General features: G+C 35.6%; 1 protein-coding gene across 1 annotated transcript in view; it reads right to left on the reverse strand.

Moving 5' to 3' along the window:
- Positions 1-7239: 7239 nt before the first annotated feature.
- GTF2A1 (general transcription factor IIA subunit 1) overlaps positions 7240-22856 on the reverse strand; it is a 38256-nt gene continuing 22639 nt past the window's right edge. Inside the window, exons 7-9 of the mRNA XM_027552585.1 lie at positions 21647-21967; positions 18527-18616; positions 7240-11474 (exon numbers count right to left, since the gene is read on the reverse strand). Coding sequence (XP_027408386.1) covers positions 11367-11474; positions 18527-18616; positions 21647-21967 — 519 coding nt within the window. The 3' untranslated portion in view covers positions 7240-11366. The remainder of the gene's footprint in view (positions 11475-18526; positions 18617-21646; positions 21968-22856) is intronic.

A 22856-nucleotide genomic window follows, 5' to 3' on the forward strand; every position in this document is an offset into this window, starting at 1 on the left:
GGAGTTGGTGATGGACAGGGAAGCCTGGTGTGCTACCTTCCATGGGGTCGCAAAGAGTTGGACACAACTGAGCAACTGAACAACCCCAATGGAATGTATAGTCCAGTGTTCATCTTCAGCTCCTAAGGAACCGCATAGAATATTATTGAGGCTTTTAATAAATGCCCACATTCTGATCAATATGATGGCTGAGAAATGGAATATTTCCTGCCATATCAGTAGTATGGATGTCACAGACATCAGTGATTCCAACCCTCCAAAGGAAATTTCTGAGTCTGGAGGGCACAATACCAGGAAAGAGACAATATGTGCCATCTGGCAGCCGTAAGGCAAATGCCAGTGCCTATGGTGAGCACTGAGGAACTCAGGACATGAAACAAAGCAGGACACTGGCCCCAGGTAGGTGAGATACATATGAAAGGCATGATTTCAATGAGGGCAGACTCTCGCATCTTCCCAAACATAGAAAAGCATTACATTCCTTAAGATAGCTGGTTTTAATGAACAATGATCTTTTGATGTTTAGACCACCTGCCCTTTGTTGTAAGATTTCTTTAGCACCTGACTCCTCCCCTCACGTCCTTGCAGCAGTTATCTCAGGGTCACTGGAGTTGTTGTCTCCCAGTCTTGAGGACCTAAAAATTCCCATGGGAAATAATATAACTCTCTACTTTTAGACTGTGACTATTTTATGAGTCAACATGGCCTCCAAAGTCTACGCCTAAGAAAACAAAATGACCCAGATAACCCCTCGTTTCCTTTATCCTATGGGAAACTTGGAATGTGTAAAATTTTCATATTGAGTTTTTTTCATATTTTAGACCTCTTAATAAAGGAATGAGTATCAAGGAATGGAAATTATGCCTTTAAATCAAGCTTGACAACAAAACAGCCAGCTCTACTCTATTTCTCTAATTACACTCAGGAGAATTTCATACACAAAGGTACATGATTAAGCCCACAGAGACACTGTGGTGGTCTCCAGGTATCCCCTTACTACCCCGCAGTCTGCCTTGTTGTAGAATACAATTGACTTTTATTTGAAAAGGCAGCAAGGCTTTCAGCACCTTCTCACTGATAAACCCAGAGAAAATACAGTGGGCTAGGAGGGTAACCACTTGACTCCAAATTGAATGGTGTTATTTTCACCAATCACTTTGAACCTGTTCTTAAAACCAACACAAGCTGACAGGCTGTTACACGGGATCAGAGATGTATTGCAAAAAAAAAAAAAAGTTAGGACAAATATGTACAGTAGACCGGGTGCAAGAAGAGAATTGCTATTCTTGTGCTGCAACTGTGCATTAAAAAACATCACAGCATACTGTTTAAATTCAATGAAACTTTGCCACGGACCACCACCGCCTGCCTCAAGGATTCCACCTAGGCATCAGGAGGCTTTCTGGCTACACCTTACACTAGTTGCACAATGTTGGTTAGTTTGCATTCGTTTTTGGGTTTTTAAAGGCCTCAACTGTAGAGTATTAAGATCAAACCAAAAGAAACTTAAGGCCCTTTTGCTAATATAATGAAATATTTTTCAGGGAATTCCCTAGCAGTCCAGTGATTATTAGGACTTGGTGCTTTCACCTCCAGGGCCGGGGTGTGATCCCTAGTCAAAGAACTAAGATTCTGAAAGCCACAGTGCACGGCTAAAAAGAAAAAAAAATTAGACCTAATGTGTACTCTACACTTTACATTACACTACATTTTACAAAAAGGGTGTAAGGTAACCATTATAACAATGGTTTTACTATAGATTTTATAGATGAGGGATCTGAGTCTGAGAGAGAGTGGTATAGCTAGCCCCCACCCCCAGATCTGGTTCCAAAGTCAGAGCTGTCTCAGCCTCTAGTACTGTCCACTGTCTGGGAGCTACGCTTACAGGCTCCTCTGTCTGCAGGGAAACCATCTCACAAGTGAAGTGTTAGTCGCTCCATGATGTCCGACTCTGTGACCCCGTGGACTGTAGCCCTCCAGGCTCCTCTGTCCATGGGATTCCCCAGGTAAGAATACTGGAGTGGGTTGCCATTTCCTTCTCCAGGGGATCTTCCCGACCCAAGGATCAAACCCTGTTCTCCCGCACTGCAGACGTTTTATTTACCATCTGAGCCACCAAGAAGCCCAAGTCTCAGTCTGACAACCCAGGCCTAAAGCAAGCTAGCAAGTGAGCAAGGTAAAATGCAGAAAACTGTATACAGCTAAAAGGCAGAGAGGTGAGGAAGATTAAAGGAAAAGAATGTAAACAGAAAATATAAAATCAGTATTTATGGTTGGTGTAAACAGAATAAATTATCAACTAAAAGGCTTAGTTAGTTATAAGGTCATGAAAGACATTGTTTCTTTATGTCTTTTGCTCTGCCTCCCCATATCTTTACCTTAAGCTTAGTTCTTCTCAAGGTCACAGGATGGCTGTTGAACTAATACCTCCTCATTCAACTCTGAAGGGAGAGTCTGAGCATTTCAAGTAAGAACTGTGAACCCCAGAATCAATGACCATAGCCAGGGAAGAATGGCTTAAGCTTTGTTGTTGAACAACAAAAAGCAGTGTTCGCCAAGCTGTGTCTGACTCTTTGTGACCCTATGGACAACAGTATGCCAGGTCCTTAGTTCACTATCTACTGAAGCTAGCGCAGATTCATGTCCATTGAGTCAGTGATGCCATCGAACCATCTCATCCTCTGCTGCCCTCTTCTTTTACCTTCAATCTCTTCCAGCATCAGGGTCTTTTCCAATGAGTCAGTTCTTCGCATCAGGTGGCCAAAATATTGGAGCTTCAGCTTCAGCACCAGTCCTTCCAATGAATATTCAGGGCTGATTTCCTTTAGGATTGGCTGGTTTGATGTCTTTGCAGTCCAAGGGACCCTCAAGCGTCTTCTCCAGCACAATTTGAAAGCATCAAGCTGACCAGGACCCGACCTTTATTAAAATACTGTGCTCTTTGAGTTGTAAGATACCAATCTCTCCCCTTTCTTCCTTCTTCACTAGCCTTGCTTCCTCATTCTCCCTGACTGACTCCCAGGGCCAGCTTCAAGGGTATGTGACAAGTGCACTCACAAAGGGTCCCACAGTCACTACCTTTAAATTTTTAATATGTTTTGAACAATGGGCCTCCGTTTCTCATTTTGTACTGGGTTCTATAAATTATGAAGCCATTCCTGTTAGCTAATTCTTCTCTCAATACTTAGCTTGGTTGTGCCTTCAGGGTTGGTCCTTGACCCTCTCTTTTTACACTCTTGCTTGGGTGGATTATCTCTGTGGCTTTAAATGCTCTTCACATGCTAATAAATCCCAAAGGTATTACTCAGCTCAGGCATCCCTGCTGAGCTCCAGGCTCCGTCTCCTTATCTTGCTTTCTTGGTATGTCAAGCTGGATGTCTAACAGGCACCACAAAGTTAATATTCCAAACATGGGTCTTCTTAGCCCACCCCCAGGGGCCTGTCCTCCCCCACGGTCACTACACTCTTCTTAGATAGCTTTTGTTAAGGGGGACGAGTAGGTACCGTCCCCGCCCTGACTTGAAGCACTTGTGTTTCTTCCCTCTGTCCACCAGAAAGTAGTACCATTTTGCACTCCCACAAGCAATCCACTGTAAGGTCCATTTATGCACACCCTGACTATGACAGAGTATTGTTTTCTGATCACTGGGTAAGTAGAAAAATGACTTAATATTTTGTTATTATTTGTTGTTAATATTGTCTTATTTTGTACTCCTTCAATTATTAAGAGAGTCAATTAAATGATATGTGCTTTTCTTCTTTGATGAACTGACTTGCTACACATATGCATTTTCCCTGGAGTATCTTACTCATTCTTAGAGTCCATTATATATTAAAAATATCAGCTGTCTTAATAAGAGTAAGTTAGAACAAATCTGGAATGAGGAAGGAGGACCAATCAAGAGATGTCACTGTTAAAACAAAGCATGGTAGAAGCAACAGGAATGTTCTTGATAATTAGAATCTAAAGATCTGAAGGGAGAGTGTTGCAGGACTAGAGAAAAATCAGCTGCAAATGCCTCACTTAGGAACTGTACTTGTATGCTCATGTGACCAGGTGAGTCCCCCTGTGGAGTTGCACCTGTGCATGAATGTGGGGTAAGAAATGGGCTTTAGTGAGACAAATCTGCAAGTCAGGGTCAGCAAGAAAAGAACAGGAAGGAGCCCACATCCTGAGAGGCAGACCAGGGACTCTGACAGACACAGCTGAGATCCGATTAAGGAAAGCTTGCCCCTTCCCTTTGTAGGAAGGTAAAGTGTAACTTTTGTCAGACCGGTTGATGCCGGTTGGGTTTAGGGGTGACTTACAGTTGGTACCTGTGAAAAGAGAAAAAGGAAGGGAATAAGGAACAACTTGTAGATTTTGTTTTGAGCAAAACTTAGTAGGCAGTAGAGCTATTTCCTAGTATTTGTAAGACTAGGTTAGATGATATTGAGCTTCAAATCCCAGTGATGGCTGGGGAAAAAAACAACAACAACAAAAAACAAGAATAGCCATCAAATCCAATATGTGCTGAGGAAAAGGAAGAGGGCTAGAGACACTTTTCAGGAGTCCCAAAAGACACCTAGTAATGATCGGACTGATTTAAAACAGTTGACAGCAAGGTTACCTGTGTAAGTCTTTAAAGCTACAATGATCAAGGCCATTTCTGGTGACCCATTTTCCAATTGATAATTTGTTGGTTCACTGTAAAGAGAGTGAAAACTTGATTATTTGGTAACTTGCACTTCCCTGAGGGATAATTTATAATTTTGGCTAACAAGAGAAAACTAGTATATAGGCAGGCACATGTGCTATTTTTAAGGACCTGTTTTTGCAGATTTAGTTATTCCAATTGTTTTTATTGCTTTAAAAAAGTGATTGGGAAAACAGTAGTCACTAATTCACATTGTGTATTTGGGAGTGGGGAAATAGAAATCGGAATGAATTCTGTTTCTGTCATGTTGTGTTTGAGAAAGTAGGCTATTTCAAGAAGTGCTCAGGAGGTAACTGGTATCGTATCAACACAACAACCTTCAGAAAGCTGAAGTTCAAAGCTAAGATCCAGGCCATTCTTGGTTCAAGGACACAAAATTCATTTCCAATGTGAGGAGCACAACTATAAGTTTCTAGAACTATTTCCACTAACAAGTTCAATGCTCTCAATAATTGCTAATATTAAGTTCTCAGATCTCTCACTTCTTTTTTTATTTTTTAATTTAAAATTCCTTTTTTTTTAAATTTTATTTTTAAACTTTACAACATTGTATTGGTTTTGCCAAATATCAAAATGAATCCGCCACAGGTATACATGTGTTCCCCATCCTGAATCCTCCTCCCTCCTCCCTCCCCATACCATCCCTCTGGGTTGTCCCAGTACACCATATCTCTCACTTTAATCTGCTTAAGTCTCATTATAGATGGTAGACCTCTTTCTATTAAATAGGAAGATAAGGAGAACTCACATAAGTAACCTGGCCAGTTTAAGATCTTTTCTGTGACCATCATGCCTTACAAAGACATATGGGTACATACAGGTGTCAAGGGTACATACACGTGTCAAGGACTGTAATAAATGCAATGTATGTATCGTGTCATCTGGCATTATGTCACAACAAACCTATGAGGTAGTCTAGTTTGGTAATATGCCCAAAGTCACTGCTGTCAATCCAATCCACACTAGGATTAGAACCCAGACAATCCAACTTCACTGCTTTTAAAGACAGCAACTACCTTATTCATCTGTGGCTTATCCAATAACACTGATCACAATTCCATGCCTATGGAAGATCACAGAGTTGAATGAGTATGTTAATACATGCTCTGTGCTTGATTCCCTTTCAGCCTCAGAAAACTTACATTTCAGACAGAAACAGAAGTAACCAGTTACTTACACAGCATCTTCCTCTTTGGCTGGAAGTAGGAGCAATGACACAAAGGCTATTTGCCTCCATAAACAGGATTGCCAACAAGCACTGGGAGAGAGGTTCATGTCAGAGTGATGTAATCATTCTTTCAATGTCTTTCATTAACAGTGTTTCATTATTTTCTCCACAAATGAAATGAGCAGAACCCAGGGCTATTTAGGAAAATTACATAATTTTTAAAATGTTATAACATTACTACAGTTTTAGCTTTGGGAAAAATCCAATCTATTTTAGACATATAATTCAAGAAGGGAAAGCAAAGCTTACAGACTTCCCAGTGTGTTTCATTCTTCTTCTCCATACCCCATCATTCACTTTTCTCCTCTTAGGCCCTTTCTGCTACAGACAGACGCACGGCTCCATTAACTCAAACCTCCCAGGCTTAATTTGTTTTGGTGTATCCAAATCTTTTACTGCCTCTCAATTCAGACCATATTCTCTTTTGCTATTCTTGACCATTTAAAAGTATTTTTCAGCTCCACGGATATTATGAAGTTAATAACTGGGATATCTGAGCGCCTACTATGGTACAAAATGCACCACTTTAGGATCTTTATGTATATTATCTCACTTAATTCTCAAAACCATACTGCTGTAATTTTATGTATGGAGAAACTGAGGCCAAAAAGGTTAAGGTCATCAATGTAGGAGCCTGAATTAAACTGCAAAAATACAAGATTTGCTGCAACAAAGAAAGCATCTTTATTATGATTGTTTTAATGGTTAAACTTTGCAAGTTTCCTAGATAAAATAGTAACAGGATAAAAAAAATTACAAAAAAGCAAGCTTCTTAATGATTCATTTGAAATAACTATAAATAAAAATACTTGCTAATTATTTAATACTTTCTAAAATAACACAAAATATACTCAATATGTAGTACAGGCCTTAATGATCTGATTCTTTTATGCAACTATTTACAAACTCTAAAGTAAAATAAAAATATATAGCTAAACAGTGAAATTAAAAAACAAGGTTGTTCTCAAATAATTTTATCCTAAGTAATCTATTCTTTGGAGTAGAAATACTCACTTAATACAATATGTTATTTATATCAATTTTTAGTTACACTTTGTTGGTGTGGCTTTAGCCCAATTTAAATTCCTGTGTGCCTAGAAATTACAACTATTCCTTTTAAAAAGTACTAAGAATTTATAACAGTTTAATATTCAGACTGACATCCCACCCCAATTAAAGGTATAGAATTTAATGATACCTCTTTTTGATAATGGAACTTATTAACAATGTGAAGCATTTTCCTTTCTCAACTCTATAGTTTTATTCAGTTATCTATATAACAATTTTATAAACTAGTAAGCAAAGCAAGCAGCATTACTTTTTTTAAATAACATCTTTAATTAAAGTTTTTGCAAAGGTAAAATATTAAACTTAAAATAGGTCTTAGTACATCAAAATACTAAGTTCTCTAATTGTATTCCAAGATGGTCTTTAAAACATAATATCCCGTATATCACAGAAGAGCAACCTTGATCTGCAATTGTACAGAATGAATTTTACAAACATAATAAATATATTTACGCCCTTACACATAACAGTATGTACAACAGCAGTTGACAATAGTAGCTCAGAACAGCAAAAAGAATTAGCTCCTCCCCCCAAATTGTAGCCCTGAAGCATACCGGATGATTTAAGGAAACTTAACTTGAAATAGTAGTTAATAACTCAGTGTAGTTCTTCTCCTAAAAGAAAAAAACAATTTTTCTTGTTCCTCAAAATAAAAATTTCAAGTTCTGTGTGTTCTTCCTTAAACCATAAAAAATGACAAAAAATAGACTAAGGCAGACTTAAAAAGGGAATACAAACTTCAGAATAATTTCCATAGCATAATAGATTAAAATGCAAAACTATTTAACATAAACCCATGAGGAAATATATAAAGCAACTATTTTTTAACCAATGAATTAAAAACCTGAAACAGCCGATTCAGACGGATAGGTGGGAGATAGATAGATGTATGAAATAAAATGAAAATGTACAAAGGTGGATCAATAAAATATTACATTGCACAAAAGCTCAAAAAGTTCAAGATGAAATAATCTGAAAATACAGGAATTTTCTTAAGAGGAAGAAAAAGCTAAGATATAAAGGGAGCTCCCAAGAAAATTATGTCTGATTTCTTATACAAGGTTTATTTATTTCTGAAAAGAATGGTGACATTATTGCTATAAGATAATCAAAAATTACTCTTAGAAGGAGATAACACTTTTCATTCCTCCATAAAAGCCAGAAAAAAAGCAAACCAAATCCTTGATTTTCATATAGCAAAAGAAAATCTTTATACAAAAGCTATTATACTTTTATTTTTATGTTCTTGCAGTCTAAACCAGAGTCTATTAGACTATGCTCTTCAAGAACACATTTTAATCGCTATACACACTGCTCAAATCTTGATGCATGCCAAAAAGAACATCATCAAGGTGGCTTTGATTTTAAGAGGCAACAATATAAATGTGGTGCTATGATGGCATTTAATAGAAAGAAATGTGAACATTTAAAAAAATATAAAAGCCCAATATAAAGATCCCCCTCATATAACAGACATTTTAGTCCAGAAACTAATTGCACATTAGAGTTGTTTTAGCCAAATGTGGCACTCCACAGAATTTAAATGTGCTCTCAGCCATTCAAATGGTCTGATTATCCAAATGACCACCAAAAAAAAAAAAAAAGAGTACATACACTGAAAGGCACACATTTTCACACTTAAACCTAGTACTTTTGTGTAAATTTTCCTTAGCACTGTTGATTGTTTTTTAATAAAAGGTGCCATCATCATCTGTGCAAATCTAAACAAATCCTTTTCTGAAACCTTCACTTATTTCATAATACCAAGTCTGAACTATTTTCCTTCTTTGAATAAACGTTATCTTTACTTCAAAATTTTGAAAGTGGGAATCCTTGCATTTTCAAAGGAATGACATTTTTAATGGAACCTAATGAAATGATGTTAAATAAAATGTTAAAAGCATGATTAACAATTCAAGTACAATAAAAGATAAGCAAGTGGCATTCTTACAGCAAGCCACTATAATAAAACTAAAACATGCTATTTGACTGTAAAGGAACACAATGCAGTGATATATAAGAGCACAATTTGGTATGCAGTGTTGTTTGGACCAGTTTTCAGAATTTTCACAGGTAAAAGAAAAGCGCTTACCAAGTATGTTATAATTGATATGCAATATACACAGGTGCAAATATAAATGGTTATTTCCTGCTTCAAAACAACCCTACTAAGTCACACTGAAAGCAGTGGTTGTTCATATTTCAATGTTATAAAAACAGGCTAGTATACAATTCTATTATGAATACAATGTTTTTGTCTACATAGAGTCCAAAATATAAGCTGAGTATCATATAGTAATCCAAGGTTCAGTAGCGTAAGAACTACTAGATAGCCAAAGGGTTTCAATCAACACTGCAGCAATGCTAAACTTTTATAGGTAGTTCAGGTCACTGACTTCTTCACCAGGTAAATATAAACCTACTAGCAACTATACTGAAGGACAAACGAACAACAGGACTTCTGTGATTTTACTCCCTTCCTCTCTCCTCCCAGGCTCAAAAAAAACAAAGCAAAAAACCTGCGTGTGCTTTGAGCATAGTGGGGTAAACAAATAAACCTCCAAAAAACTAATATAGTAAAAATTAAAACCGTATCACCAGATATGGCATCGAAATAAATCTAACTACTAGCATGCTAGAAACCACCATTTATATCAAAGTTCAGAACATAAGTTAAAGGGACCAAGGTGGTATTTTGGGAGGGAAGTAGGCAAAAGAAAAAAAAAAAAATTAGCCTTTTCAAGAAGTTTAAAGATTTGTGCTAAAAAAAACAAAAAAAACAAAAAAAACAATATAAAACAGCTCACAGTTTTTCTCTGCAACGTACTTTAAAGTGTTTCTCTGTTACTTCTGGAAACACAAAGGCAAATAAAAGGAAGACAAAAGTGGAAGACTTAAAAAAAAATCAATATACAAGTTAAACACATGTGAATTTTGTCAAAATAAACCATGAAAAGAATTAGGTGTTAAGAACAAAGGTGAGGACACGTGTTCCTGCAATTCTCCCAAGCAACTCGTTCACACTGAACATAGAGCACTGCCACATCGTTCTTTAGAGCCCCTTACAGAATACAAAGCTATGCATTCTTCATATACATATTACATTTCTACTGTTTTTAATATACAAGTCAAATTTCTATGCTGTCTTCCCGATGTGCAAACTGGAGCCCATGTCTGTATTATCAGCGGCCTGGAAGGGCCAGTGCAAGAGAGGTAAGTATGTACTTAGTGGCCCACCCTCCTCTAACCCCAAAAATTTCTTCCTCAAATTACAAAGTTGCATTTTAAAAAATGTGTTCAATTAGAATAAGAGTTTTAAAATTCTTTACTAGTAAACACAAGAAACTTTTAAAATTACTAAACTGTTTGATAAAAATCCAGGTCCTCACCACCTGCCCAATGCATCAATCAATGCACAGAATGTTATCTAAATGTTTGTTTAGCTTAAAGACTAAACATATATATAAGCATACACTTCAGCCCAACAGGAAAATTATCTATTCATATGTATATAATTCCAGCTAGATGGTACCTGTGTGCAACAAAACTGCATTCCTGAGGAGCCACTTGGGGTTTCTTTTTAAGGTGTGGGACTAAAAGAAACAAATACAATTCTGTTAGGAAACTGAAGTTGTCATTTTAATTCTGCTCAACTCAGACAAGACCCAAGTCTTTATAATGAGTCTGAAAACCTAATTAAAATAAACATCCACGCCTAGGTAAATTTTGTCTCCAAAATGTAATTACTGATTATACACTTCCTTTAACTTGTAAATAGATGTTTCATCAAGCAGGGAAGGAAGAGGTATATATTACTGAGGGAGAACAGCAAGTAAAAATATTTAAGACCTATAAGAGTTCTAAACTGTTTCCTTATACAAGTGAATTAAAATTCAACACCATAATTCTTACCCTTTTGTAAAAAGCTCAACACGCAATTTTTACCAAATATAACCACGTACAATAAGCAGTTTCAGTTCAATCTATCAAAAGGGAAGTTTCTTCAGTTCATTCCAACAAGTATCTTCTGGCTGAACTCAAGTTGGAGGAAGGAATATAAACAAAGCTTTACATGCTAATCACCAGTGGCAGGTACCTGTATTTAAAATCGACAACTCTGGTTTTCTTACACAAATCCCCACCCTCCCCACCCCAACAACCCCAGGTGCTACAGTTCCATGGCTTGCCAGTTAGAAGTAGTGTCTGTGTTGTCAAGGTCTCTTTGTTCCAGTAGCTCTGCTTCTACTGCACTTTTCTGACATGCAGAAGTTAAGTTTTGGTTGGTATATGTCCCAAGTTTCAAACTGTCCACTTTAAATTTTTTTTTTAAGTTTCTTTTGTTTTATTTATAAAAGAAAATGAACCAACTCTTTTCACCATTCTGCATCTCCAATGGCTTTGGAAAATATATAATCTCTTCCATTAAGATTCATAATGCCATCCTTGAGATGAAATTTCCATTTGTTTTTACTTCTGTGTATCTAAATAAATAAGTAAAAAACGCATGAAATAAAATAAAAAGAGGAAACAAACAACAACAAAACCCATTCACACACCAAACATGTAAATTATTGCAATTGCAAACTGTTTTCTTTTTTGAGATATAATTGACAAGTAACATAGCAGTTTCAGATGTACAAAGTAATGACTAGATCTCTGTGTATACTGCAAAATGATCTCCACAGTTAAGCCTGTTAACATCCATCACCATGCATAGTTACAAATTTTTTTCCTGTGATGAGAACATTTAAGCTCTTTGTTAACTTTCAAATACACAGTGTCATCAACTGTAGTCATCATGCTGTGCATTGTATCCGTGAATACTTATAACTTGAAGTTTCTGTCTTTGACCACCTTCGCTCATTTCACCTAACCTCCAAACCCTGTCTCTGGCCATCTGTTCTCTGTATCTATAAATTCAGGGTTTTTTGTTTAGATTTTCTTTATGCTGCAGTTGTTAATGGGATTGTTTTCTTATTTTCTCTTTCTGATAGTTCATTATTAGTGCATAGAAACCCAACAGATTTCTGTATCCTGCAACTGTACTGAACTCATTTATAGTTCTGACAGTTTGTTGGTGAAGTCTTTAGCATTTTTTTTGTAGTATCAAGTTACCTGCGAATAATGAGTCTTACTCCTTCCTTTCTTCATTTGTGTTTTATTTCCTTTTCTTGCCTAACTGCTCTGACTAGGACTTTCCATCCAGTGCTGAATAAAAATGGTGAGAGTGAACATGCCTGTCTCTTTTCTAATCTTAAAAGAAAAGCTCTGTGCTTTTCAGAGTATGTTACCTGTGGGTCTGTCATATATGACCTTTATTCAGTTGAGGTACATTACCTCCACAACAATTTTGTTGAGACTTTTTATGTTACATTTTGTCAAATGCTTTTTCAGCACCTACTGAGACCATCCCATGATTTTTGTCCTTCATGTTGTCAACATGGTATATCACACTGATTTGAAGATGGTGAGCCTTCCTTGAATCCCTGGAATAAATACCACTTGATCATGGTATATGATCTTTTTAAATAAATTGCTGAATTTAGTTTTCTAATATTTTGTTGAGCACTTCTGCATCTATACTCATCAGGATGATACCAGCTTATAATTTTCTTTTCTTATGGCACCCTGGTCTAGTTTTGGTATCAAGGTAACTAACGTTGGTCTTGTAAAATGAGTTTAAAAATGTTTTGTCTTCTTCTGTTTTTTCGAACCATTTGAGAAGGATTGGTATTAATTTTTCTTAAATGTTTGGTAGAATTTACCAGTGAAACCATCTGGTCCTAGACTTTTGTTTATTGGGAAGTTTTTCATTATTGATTCAATCTCCTTACTAGTAATCAGTATGTTCAGATTTTTAATTTCTTCATGATTCAGTCTTAGAAGGTTTTATGTTTCTAGGAATTTATCTACTTCTATATGGTCCAATTTGTTAAAGTATAATTATTCACAGTAGTCTCATATGATCCTTTGTATTTCTATTATCAGTTGTTAACTCTTTCATTTGATTTGAATCCTCTCTTTTCTCTTTTTGAGTCTCACTAAGGTTTGTCAAATTTGTTTATCTCTACAAATAATCAGCTCTTAGTTTCATTGATCTTTTTTTCTATTATCTTTTTAGTCTCCATTTAGTCCCTCTGATCTTTGTTATTTCCAGCCTTCCATTAACTTTGGGCTTCTTCCTGTTCCTTTAGGTGTAAAGTTAGATTGTTTGAGATTTTTCCTTGTTTCTTGATGTAGGCATTTCTATGTACTTCCTTCCTAGAGCTGCTTTTGCTGTATTCTACATGTTTAGTATGGTGTATTTCCATTTTCATTTGTCTCAAAGTATTTTCAAGTTCAGTAGCATATTGTTTAATCTCCATCTGATTTCTATTTTCATACAACTGTGGTCAAATTGCATTTTAATAATTTGATACAATCTCTCTCTCAAAAAAACCAATTAGCTAGGTGAATTTTTCAAAAGTCTATAATTAATATTTATTTTATAGCTCTTAGTATTTGGGTTCATTAAAGTAGTTAATAATGTTTCTCTGCAAATTATTTTAATCTCTACCAGGTCTGCATATACGTGTCATTTCCTATACAATTCTTTAGAGGCAAATATTTAAAACAGGAATACCCTTTGTTCTCCCTGATGCTTCTGGAACACTTTTTATGTTTTGCCTTTTCTCTGTAACTCCTTTTAAGTCTATACGATTTAATTAACCATAGGCTTTTCTTCATTCTCCCTATCTACTGACCACCAGGACATTTTTTCCTCATTATTGGTATCATGCTTACAACTACTCTCTTCTTCTTCACATACACTAACAACTTACATATTGCTGACTTTTTAAATACTGTGGCCCCCCAGTATAAGAATTCATACTAATATTAGTATTTCTCTAATTATTATTTTATCTATAATTCTACTTTACTTGTCTTCAGGACACCTGGCAACTGTTTTCTAAAAGGCCACCAATAAGTTTCTAGTTACTGCATCAATAGCCTCTTGTCATACGACATATTAAAATACTTTTTAACTGATTTCCAGGTCTTCACTCTCTCCCTTACCTTCAATCATAAGCATCACTCCCATTTCAGGCTTTCATTTTAAAAGGAGAAAATTACAGCCTGGAGAAGTTCAATGAGATGATCAATGACATATCGCAATTAAGTGACAAAAGATGATTCCTTTGCCCCAGTCCAAGACGCTTTCTATTTATCAGGCTGTTTTCCATAATAATGCAGAAATTCTCACTATGTACAGGCATTTTCTTATCCCACTGCTAAAACTCCATGGTCTAACATCCCCATGCAAACAGTCTCCATGAGTATTCTTGGCAAATCACTGTTTAGTGTCTGCTTGAGTGTGATTAAAAGTGGAAGGTGAAGAATTGCAAATTCAGTTATCCCTTCCTGGGACAGCCCCCTTGCAAGTCTTTCATACTTTACCCCTTACTAAAAGCTGCTTACCCCAAACTTCTTATTGATCCTAGTCCTGCCTTTTGGAAAGTTAATCTAAAAAACAGTGAATACTTCATATATTTGAAAACCACTCTCATGCCCTTCCTTAAGATCACTAACTTAAGCTATATATAAATTTACCATATATCTATCTTTTCTCATTTATTAAAGCAAAATAGAGTATAATAAAGTGAAACAGTATTCAGAAGAGGGCCTCTTACATTAAGTGGTCTTATTTTGTTGTTGTTTAGTCACTAAGTCGTAGCTGACTCTTTTGTGACTTCCCCTAGACTGAAGCCTGTCAGGTTCCTTTGTCTATGGGATTTTCCAGGCAAGAGTACTGGAGTGGGTTGCCATTTCCTTTTCCAGGGGATCTTCCTGACCCAGGAATCAAACTCATGTCTCTTGTGTCTCTTGTACTGGCAGGTGGATTCTTTACCACTGAGCCACCAGAGAAGTCCAAGTGGTCTTATAACTCTGGTCTAATTACACTATTTAGATTATTACACTTAACACCTTAGGATGGATGATTTGAACATCTAACAGATATAAAACTAACATGTCCCAAACCAGCCACTCTCCCCTCCTAAATCTGCTCCATCTGCAGCTTTTCCCATCTCAGTTGATGGTATCTTCATTCTTTTGACTAATTCCTCATTTAAAAAAAAAAAAATCCTGGAGTCATTCTTGATTCCCTTTTTTATCTTCTTCCACATACACAAGAGTCAGGAAAGCCTGTTGACTCTTCCTTCAAAACATCCAAGATCCAGATGCTTCTCATCACTTCCAATGCTATCATCCTAGCCTTAATCACCATTTTCACTCATGTGGATTACTATGATTTCCCTCTATTCATCTCATTTCAACCTTTGTTTCTTCTACATTTCAACCTTTGTTTCTTCTATATTCTGTTCCCAACAAAGCAATTTTTTTTTTAAGATTAAAATGTAAGTGATACTACTTTTGTATATTTGAAACCTTCCAAGAGCTTCTCACTCAGAGTGAGAGCCCATGTCCTCACAAAGTCCTACACCACACCGCCTGCCCTCACTTACCTGATTTAATCTCCTGCTATACTGCTCCCCCAAGCCCAGCTACACTGGCCTCCTTGCTGCTTCTCACACAAAGAAGGCAGGTATGCCATCAAATAACGACATGGCTAACTTTCATCAAGCCTTTGATCCTGTTTCCTTTCCCACTCTATAATTACCCACACTAATTATCAACTTCTAACATAGCATATTAATTACAGTTGAACCTTTAACAATATGGGTTTGGAAATGCACAAATCAACTTATACACAGGTATTTTTCAATAATAAATACCACAGAATTAAGTGGACTGTGGTTGGATGACTATACATATACAGACGAACCACAGATACAGAAGGCTGCCTCTAAGTTACATGCAATTAGCCCCAGTGTTGTATTAAGGTAACTGTAATTTGTTTTATCTTTTTGTTATGTTTTAGCCTTTTCTCCCTCAACTAGAGTAAGCTTCCAAATGGCAGGGACTGTTTTGTTTTGTTCACTGGCTTATCTCAAGCTCCTAGAACAGTGAGTGCCCTGGAACATCACAGACACTATTAAGTATTTTTTGAATAAAAAGATCTCTGTCTCCTTTTCTCTTTGACTTCCTATAGAGAAAGTATTAATTATCCTAAAAATGGATATATAAATTTATTTCTAGTACGGAACAAGTAACTATAAGCTGAAAGATATGGAATTAAATAAACAAGCAATGAGTAGCCAGGAAAAAAGAATTCCACAGACAAGTAAAGAAACTGCAGTTTGCTGCAAGACAACTTGCAAAAAGCAAATATAGAAAGTATCATGTGCATCAAGTAATATTCCATATACTAAGTACTGAAGTCATATTGAGTAGTAAGTAGTAAATATTTTTACTTGACTAAATCACAAAATATAACTTGAAAGACAATTCATTTACTGGCCTTACATTAAGTCCTGTATAAAGGAGTATACAGGACTGAGTGCAAGGAAAAAGGCCTCTGAACTTTCCTCATGACAAAAATATTAAGTAACACTATCTACAAACAAGGCCGATGCCTCAATACCTGATGCCATCAGTCCTTACCTATCCACACTATGTGAGAACTCTGCCTCATTATTAGATTTAAAGCTCTCATCTGACTGGCAACACAATCAATTCTTTGTATGACTGCTGCTAAAATTGACTCACTGTTGAAATTTAGGCTTCAAAAATAAACTCCTAAAGTTCAAGTTGCCTCAAACTACACCCAAGCCCATTTCAGAACACCACCATTCTTACACTGTTGGCTAAAACCCTCCAATCTCCAAAACTCATTTGATAATAAAAATTAGATCTCTGTAAACTTTAAAACTGTTTACCATACAACAAACTACTTAAAAGTTACTTTTAAATTTCTTACTTTAAAACATTAAAATATTGCCTCCATGAGCAAAAGAAACCAATTTTAACATTAAAAATATTAAGTGTACAAAGGAGAATACTAGTCTCTTATAATATGAAAATACTTAGAAGCATATTCCTCAGTCAAGCTAAGGTAAAGGTCATTTCTTATGTATCTGACATCCTGCTATCATGATACTGCATTCTGGATAATCTGGTTGCCAACAGGGTCCCTTGAGTCTTCCTGACAATAAAGATTTACTGGTATCCCCTGTTGTTTCAACTTCAATACTTTTCCTCCAAATGCATATAACAAGAAATTACTTGTATTATCATGTGCTTGGTGTAAGGTATTGAGTGCTTAACTTAGTAGTCATAAGGTACAAAAGTGGATGCCCTGCTACTCTGAATCAGTGACCTCACTAACCTAATTCTATAATTTCACTGGTACTTAACTGGTTTAATTTTACCTTTACATTAGGAAATGATAAGATTCATTTTTTAAACATTTTTCCTACAGATGTTTGCAATAAACATGGCTATTTATAATATTCATTTTATAAAAGCAACACAAATTTAAGACTTTCATCATTTGTAAAAGAGGGCATAAAGAGCACAAATTTTGCATGAGTATAGATTGATCCCTGGGTTGGCAAGATCCCCTGGAAAAAGGAAAGGCTACCCACTCCAGTATTTTGGCCTGGAGAATTTCATGGACAGTCCATGGGGTCACAAAGAGTCAGACACGACTGAGCAACTTTCACTTTCACTTCTAGTACTTGACACAATTAGGCACTTAATAAATAGACGTTTAGTGAATGAGAAGTGCTTATAAATAAAACCCAACTATATCTATCATAGTTTTCAACACTCGGAAAAGATCTCTGTTGAAATTAAACTATAAAAATGAAGCATAATTTGTGGATTATAAATTTAATGGCTATAGCCAGAAAACAATTCTGATTAAATGTTTCAATAAACAAAAAAATCTCGACAATGCCAAATCTATAACAAAAATACTTGAGAAGTAACATCCTTTTTAAGAATTAAGAAATTAAGGAGTCAATAGCTAATTTTCATAGAACCTAGTTTAAAATTTTTCTATTGCTACCAAAATTTTGTTGTTGTTCAGTCCCCACATTGTGTATGGCTCTGCGACCCCATGGACTGCATACAGCAAAGTTAAATAATTTAAAATAACTTTCAGTAAAAACGTATCTTTTGTTAGTTACCAGTCTTGTTTATTACCCTCATTCAAAAGGCTACAGAAAGGTTCAATTAAAGCCTTTTAAGTTTTGAGGCCGTTGAGGTCAGAGGGAAAATAGGGTTATCCCACTTACTTAATATTCATATTAAAAGACAATATAAACTGGCTTTACTTTGTTAATAAGTTGGGAGACACAATCTAAATGGAAAACAACATACTTTTTATGATTTCATGCATAACTTATTTTTCAACTATAGTTATACAAATTAATTTCTCACTCCATTAAAATAATCTACTAAAGTATAACACTGTTTTCATTCACACAGTTTATACTCAAGTTTCTAAGAGGCACCAATCAGCTAACCAAATGCTTGAACACGGCAGACAGGATGGTTTAAGAAAGAAATTACAATAGCAAAAATGTTAGTAACCTGATGACTGGCTTCCCTGGTGGCTCAGACAGTAAAGAACTGATTAAATCCTTACCTTATCATACTGGCACACAACAACATTTTCTGTATCAAAGAGTTCCTGTCCTTCCTCATCACTCACATCATCTTCACTATTGAGGGGTTCCTAAAAATTAAAAAAGAGAGTTCATTTATTTATATTTCATGTATTACTAAAAAAAGGTCCTTCTAATATTCACTGAAAAGAAACACAGTGACCTTGAAGTTCTTTGAGAACCAAGGGCCAGACAGATCCACATACACCATGAACATATTGTTAATTGGCTATGTTAAGATTCTGCCAGTGTCACTGAAATTCCAGCAAGAAATTAAATATAGTAATTAAAATAGTTAAGCTATATAATTTATATGACTCAAAAGATGTTACTTTACTTCATTTTTTCAGAATAGCACAAGAAGATAACTCTTTCCAGTAACTATTTGTCTAGAAGTGGACCTAGGAAAATATGAAGATTTAATGAGATAATGGTATGTGTACCACCAGAAGCAGCTGTGTAAAAAAAAGAAAACACTGGTGAAGCTGGAAAAGGAAAACAAGGATATAAAAAAGGTCGGCAGCCTAGCTAGTCTTGACATTAAAGACTAGGAATACAAATTAGTATGTCTACTGGTGGAGGCTTAAAGCATAACTAAGGCAACCACATTTTAAAGGGGGGGATCTTGATCTCACTAATGAAGAGAATCAAATGCCAAGATCTAGCTAGAACATAAAATGACCAATCAAGTTAACCTTGACCTCAGTTGTGACAGACAATAAAACATACAACTCTAATTTCTAATTAATGAAGAAAGAGAAGCTAGGGCAAAATAAAAATGGAAAGAAAAATAATCAAAACAAATACTGTATATAAACTATGAAATCTAGAAAAATGGTACAGATGAACTTACCTGCAAAGCAGAAACAGAGACACAGAGAATAAGTGTATGGATCCAAAGGGGAAGGCAGGGGTGGGACAGATTGGGATTGGCATATATACACTCTTATGTATAATACAGATAACTAATGACAACCTACTATATAGCACAGGACTCAATGATCTGTGATAACCTAAATGGGAAGGAAATCCAAAAACAGAGGTGATATGTGTATATATATAGCTGATTCACTTTGTTGTATAGGAGAAACTAACACAACATTGTAAAGCAACTATACTCCAATTTAAAGAAAAAAACAGATTTTAAGTCTCTAAGCCTGTACCTACTTACACACATGTATATGTATATATTCTGTAATTCAAAATAGTTATCACCAACATAAATGTAAAAAAATTTACTGAGGTAAATTTCATCATTTTTAACCATTCTAAGGTGTACAATTTGCACTTAGTATGTGCAATTATCACCACTATCACCGTTTCTAACCAATATTATAGAACTTAGCCAACTAGGCAAGAAAAACTGCTATTTTTTCACATTTGATTTGATTGCCTACAAAGAATACATGAAAGAGTCAAGAGGCTACCCAGTAAATACAGATGACCATGGCCGCCGGCACCCTCACCTGAAAATCCTGTTTCTTTTGATCATCCCACTGTGTACAGGGAAGGAGTAGGTAGGCATTAAGTACACTCAGGAAATCAAGAACTATATGTTTCTCTTTTCAAAGAGCTTTTTAAAATTTGCTATGGTGTTTATAACAAAAAAGAAAATTGAAAAAAAAAAAAAGTGGTGTAGCAGAAGCCTTTTGCTGCTCATCATTAATCAAGGAAATAAAAATTTAAATCAAAATGAAAAATTTTCTGCCTACCAAACTGGCAAAAAAAATTAAGAAGCCTGACAATGTCAAGTATTGGTGAAGACAATGCATGCATCATTATATACTGAATGCCAGAAGTGTAATTAGTACAACATTGTGCCATTTTATTGTAACTTGAAGATATGCATGCCTTATGATTCAGCAATTCAATCTTTAGGTATAGCACTTGAATGTGTCCCTAGAAGACATATTCCAGAATATTTTATAACTGTACAGTTAACAAGTGGAAACAACCCTAATGCCCAATGTATCACAAAAATGGATAAACTTTTAACATTTAACAGTGAAAATACTTTTAGGTGTATGCAACAACTTAGATGAACCTCAAGAATACCATCTTGGGAAAAAAATCAACTTGCAGAAGAATACACAATTATTCCACTTCTAAACAGGCATGAAAAACTAAACAATATGCTCCTTAGGAATATAAATACTTATGGTAAAATATAAAGGCAAGGTAGTGACGAACACACAATTCATGAGCAAGGATACTCTGATGGTAGAAGGAAGAAGATGGGGATTAGGGAGGGGCACTCAGGGGACTTTATGTTTGGTAAGGGGATTTTTTTTTTTTAATTAGATGCAGACACTGGGTTGTTTACACCATAAAACACTTTTTATTTGTTTTATCTATTCAATATTTAATAAAATAGTACTCTTTAAAAAACATTACTTAATTTAAAAGAAGAAAGAAGATAAACCAGAAGATCACATCTTAGGCTGTTGCAAGAGGCAATAACAGTGAAAACTGTGGATAAGACCAACACCATCTTGACTATAAGTACCTAAGCTGGAGCACTGAGGAAAACAAAGATATATTTATGTACTTCTAGAAATACACAACAAAAGATGAATAAGAAAAAATGGTTTGTGAAACTGCCGACAGACAATAAGAGCAGATGAGGTTATCTAAGGAACTGGTATGGAATATGGAACATTTTAACTCTGAAGTGTCTTCTCTTCCCAAATGCTGTTTTAGATTACTGAAGGAAAAGATGAACCACATTTACCTGGTTCTACCAATGTCTTACCCTTAAGCCACATCATGATGAATGTATTAAGTCAAAGAATTAGAATTACTTGCACTGTCATCACATTTCTAAGTAAAACCTAATTTGGTATACGTCTGCTTTTTGTTACCAGCTACAGAAATATTTTATAAATACATCCAGAACAATCTAAAAAACTTATTAATAGTTTAACATTATTTAAAATCTTACACTGTATAGTAATTTTTAAATTATTTAAAATCTTAGTATTTAAAATCTTACATTGTATAGTACCCTAACAGCCTCTAAAAACAGAATTCATCAATTTGGCACCAAGTGAAGGAAGAACAACTGAGCAGGTCCTCATTTCGAGTCTTTTCCTTAAACTTACCTCTTCTACTTGCCCATCTTCAGCTCCATCTTTCTCTTTGTCTTCCTCCTCATCATCATCATAGTCTTCTTCTTCATCTTCATCTTCTTCAGATGATGTATCCCCAGTTCCATCAACTTGCAACACCAGCGGAGCCTGCTGTTGAGCAGGCTGGGCCTGTGGCTGCTGCTGGCCAGTGGCAGTTATCTGCGCTTGTGCTGGTGTAGGTGCTGCCACTGTTGTAGGTATGACTTGAGTCTTGTTTCCTGTAAATAAGATTTGCTGGGGCTGGATGATGACACCTGTTTGTGGTGAAATCCCTCCAGGAAGAGGGGCCAAGACCTAAGACAAAAGAAAAACTACACATTAGGAACTACTCAGAGGATCAAATTGCTCAGATTCATCATTTGATACACAGAAACAGGCCCCAGTGGGAAAGAATCACCCTCAAATGGCCGTATCTCATATACAGGTAAAAACTACCAAAGCACAAGAGGAATGTTTATTGAGTGCACAGATCCACTCAATTTTCATTTTACCATTCAAATTTCTAAAGAAAAACAGATTTTAAAAAATTACAACTGCTACATTTATCAAGTAATTGCTATTATGTATATTTCAGATTCCAGGCCAAGAGTTATATGTTATTAATTTGCTTGAGGTATGGAGGTTTAATAACTTGCAAAGCTTGCAATCTAGTCACTAGGAGACAAAACATGAACCTAGGCTTTCTGGTTCTGCTCTTAATACTATGCTACACTTTCACTCTATGAAGAACACTGATCTGGAAACTGAAGCCTTGGGTTCCAGTTCTAAGATCACAGATAAAGATGTAGCAGAGGCAAGTCATTTAACATCGCTTCATTGTTTAAGGTCAATGGTTCTCAACCCTGCTACAAATTATAACAACCTGTAATTTAAAAATATTGATACCTAAGTCACTACTTCTAATATTCTGATTTAACTGATATGAGATAATATCTATTCATTTTATTTAAGGCTTCCCAGATAATTCTAATCATATAACCGAAGTTGCGAACCACCAAGTCAGATGACTTCTAAAGTTCCTTCCAGCTTCTGCATTCTAGGGTTCTGAAGTAAATCGCAGCTCAAAAAGAACATATTAATAAACATTAATTACATCTGTTATAATGGACATATTTATAATTATAGTTACTAAGTAAAAAGCAGAGAATACCCAGTTATAAATTAAAAGTACTAAATGGCAATG

This window comes from Bos indicus x Bos taurus, chromosome 10 (genome assembly GCF_003369695.1).
Source record: "Bos indicus x Bos taurus breed Angus x Brahman F1 hybrid chromosome 10, Bos_hybrid_MaternalHap_v2.0, whole genome shotgun sequence".
Taxonomy (NCBI): domain Eukaryota; kingdom Metazoa; phylum Chordata; class Mammalia; order Artiodactyla; family Bovidae; genus Bos; species Bos indicus x Bos taurus.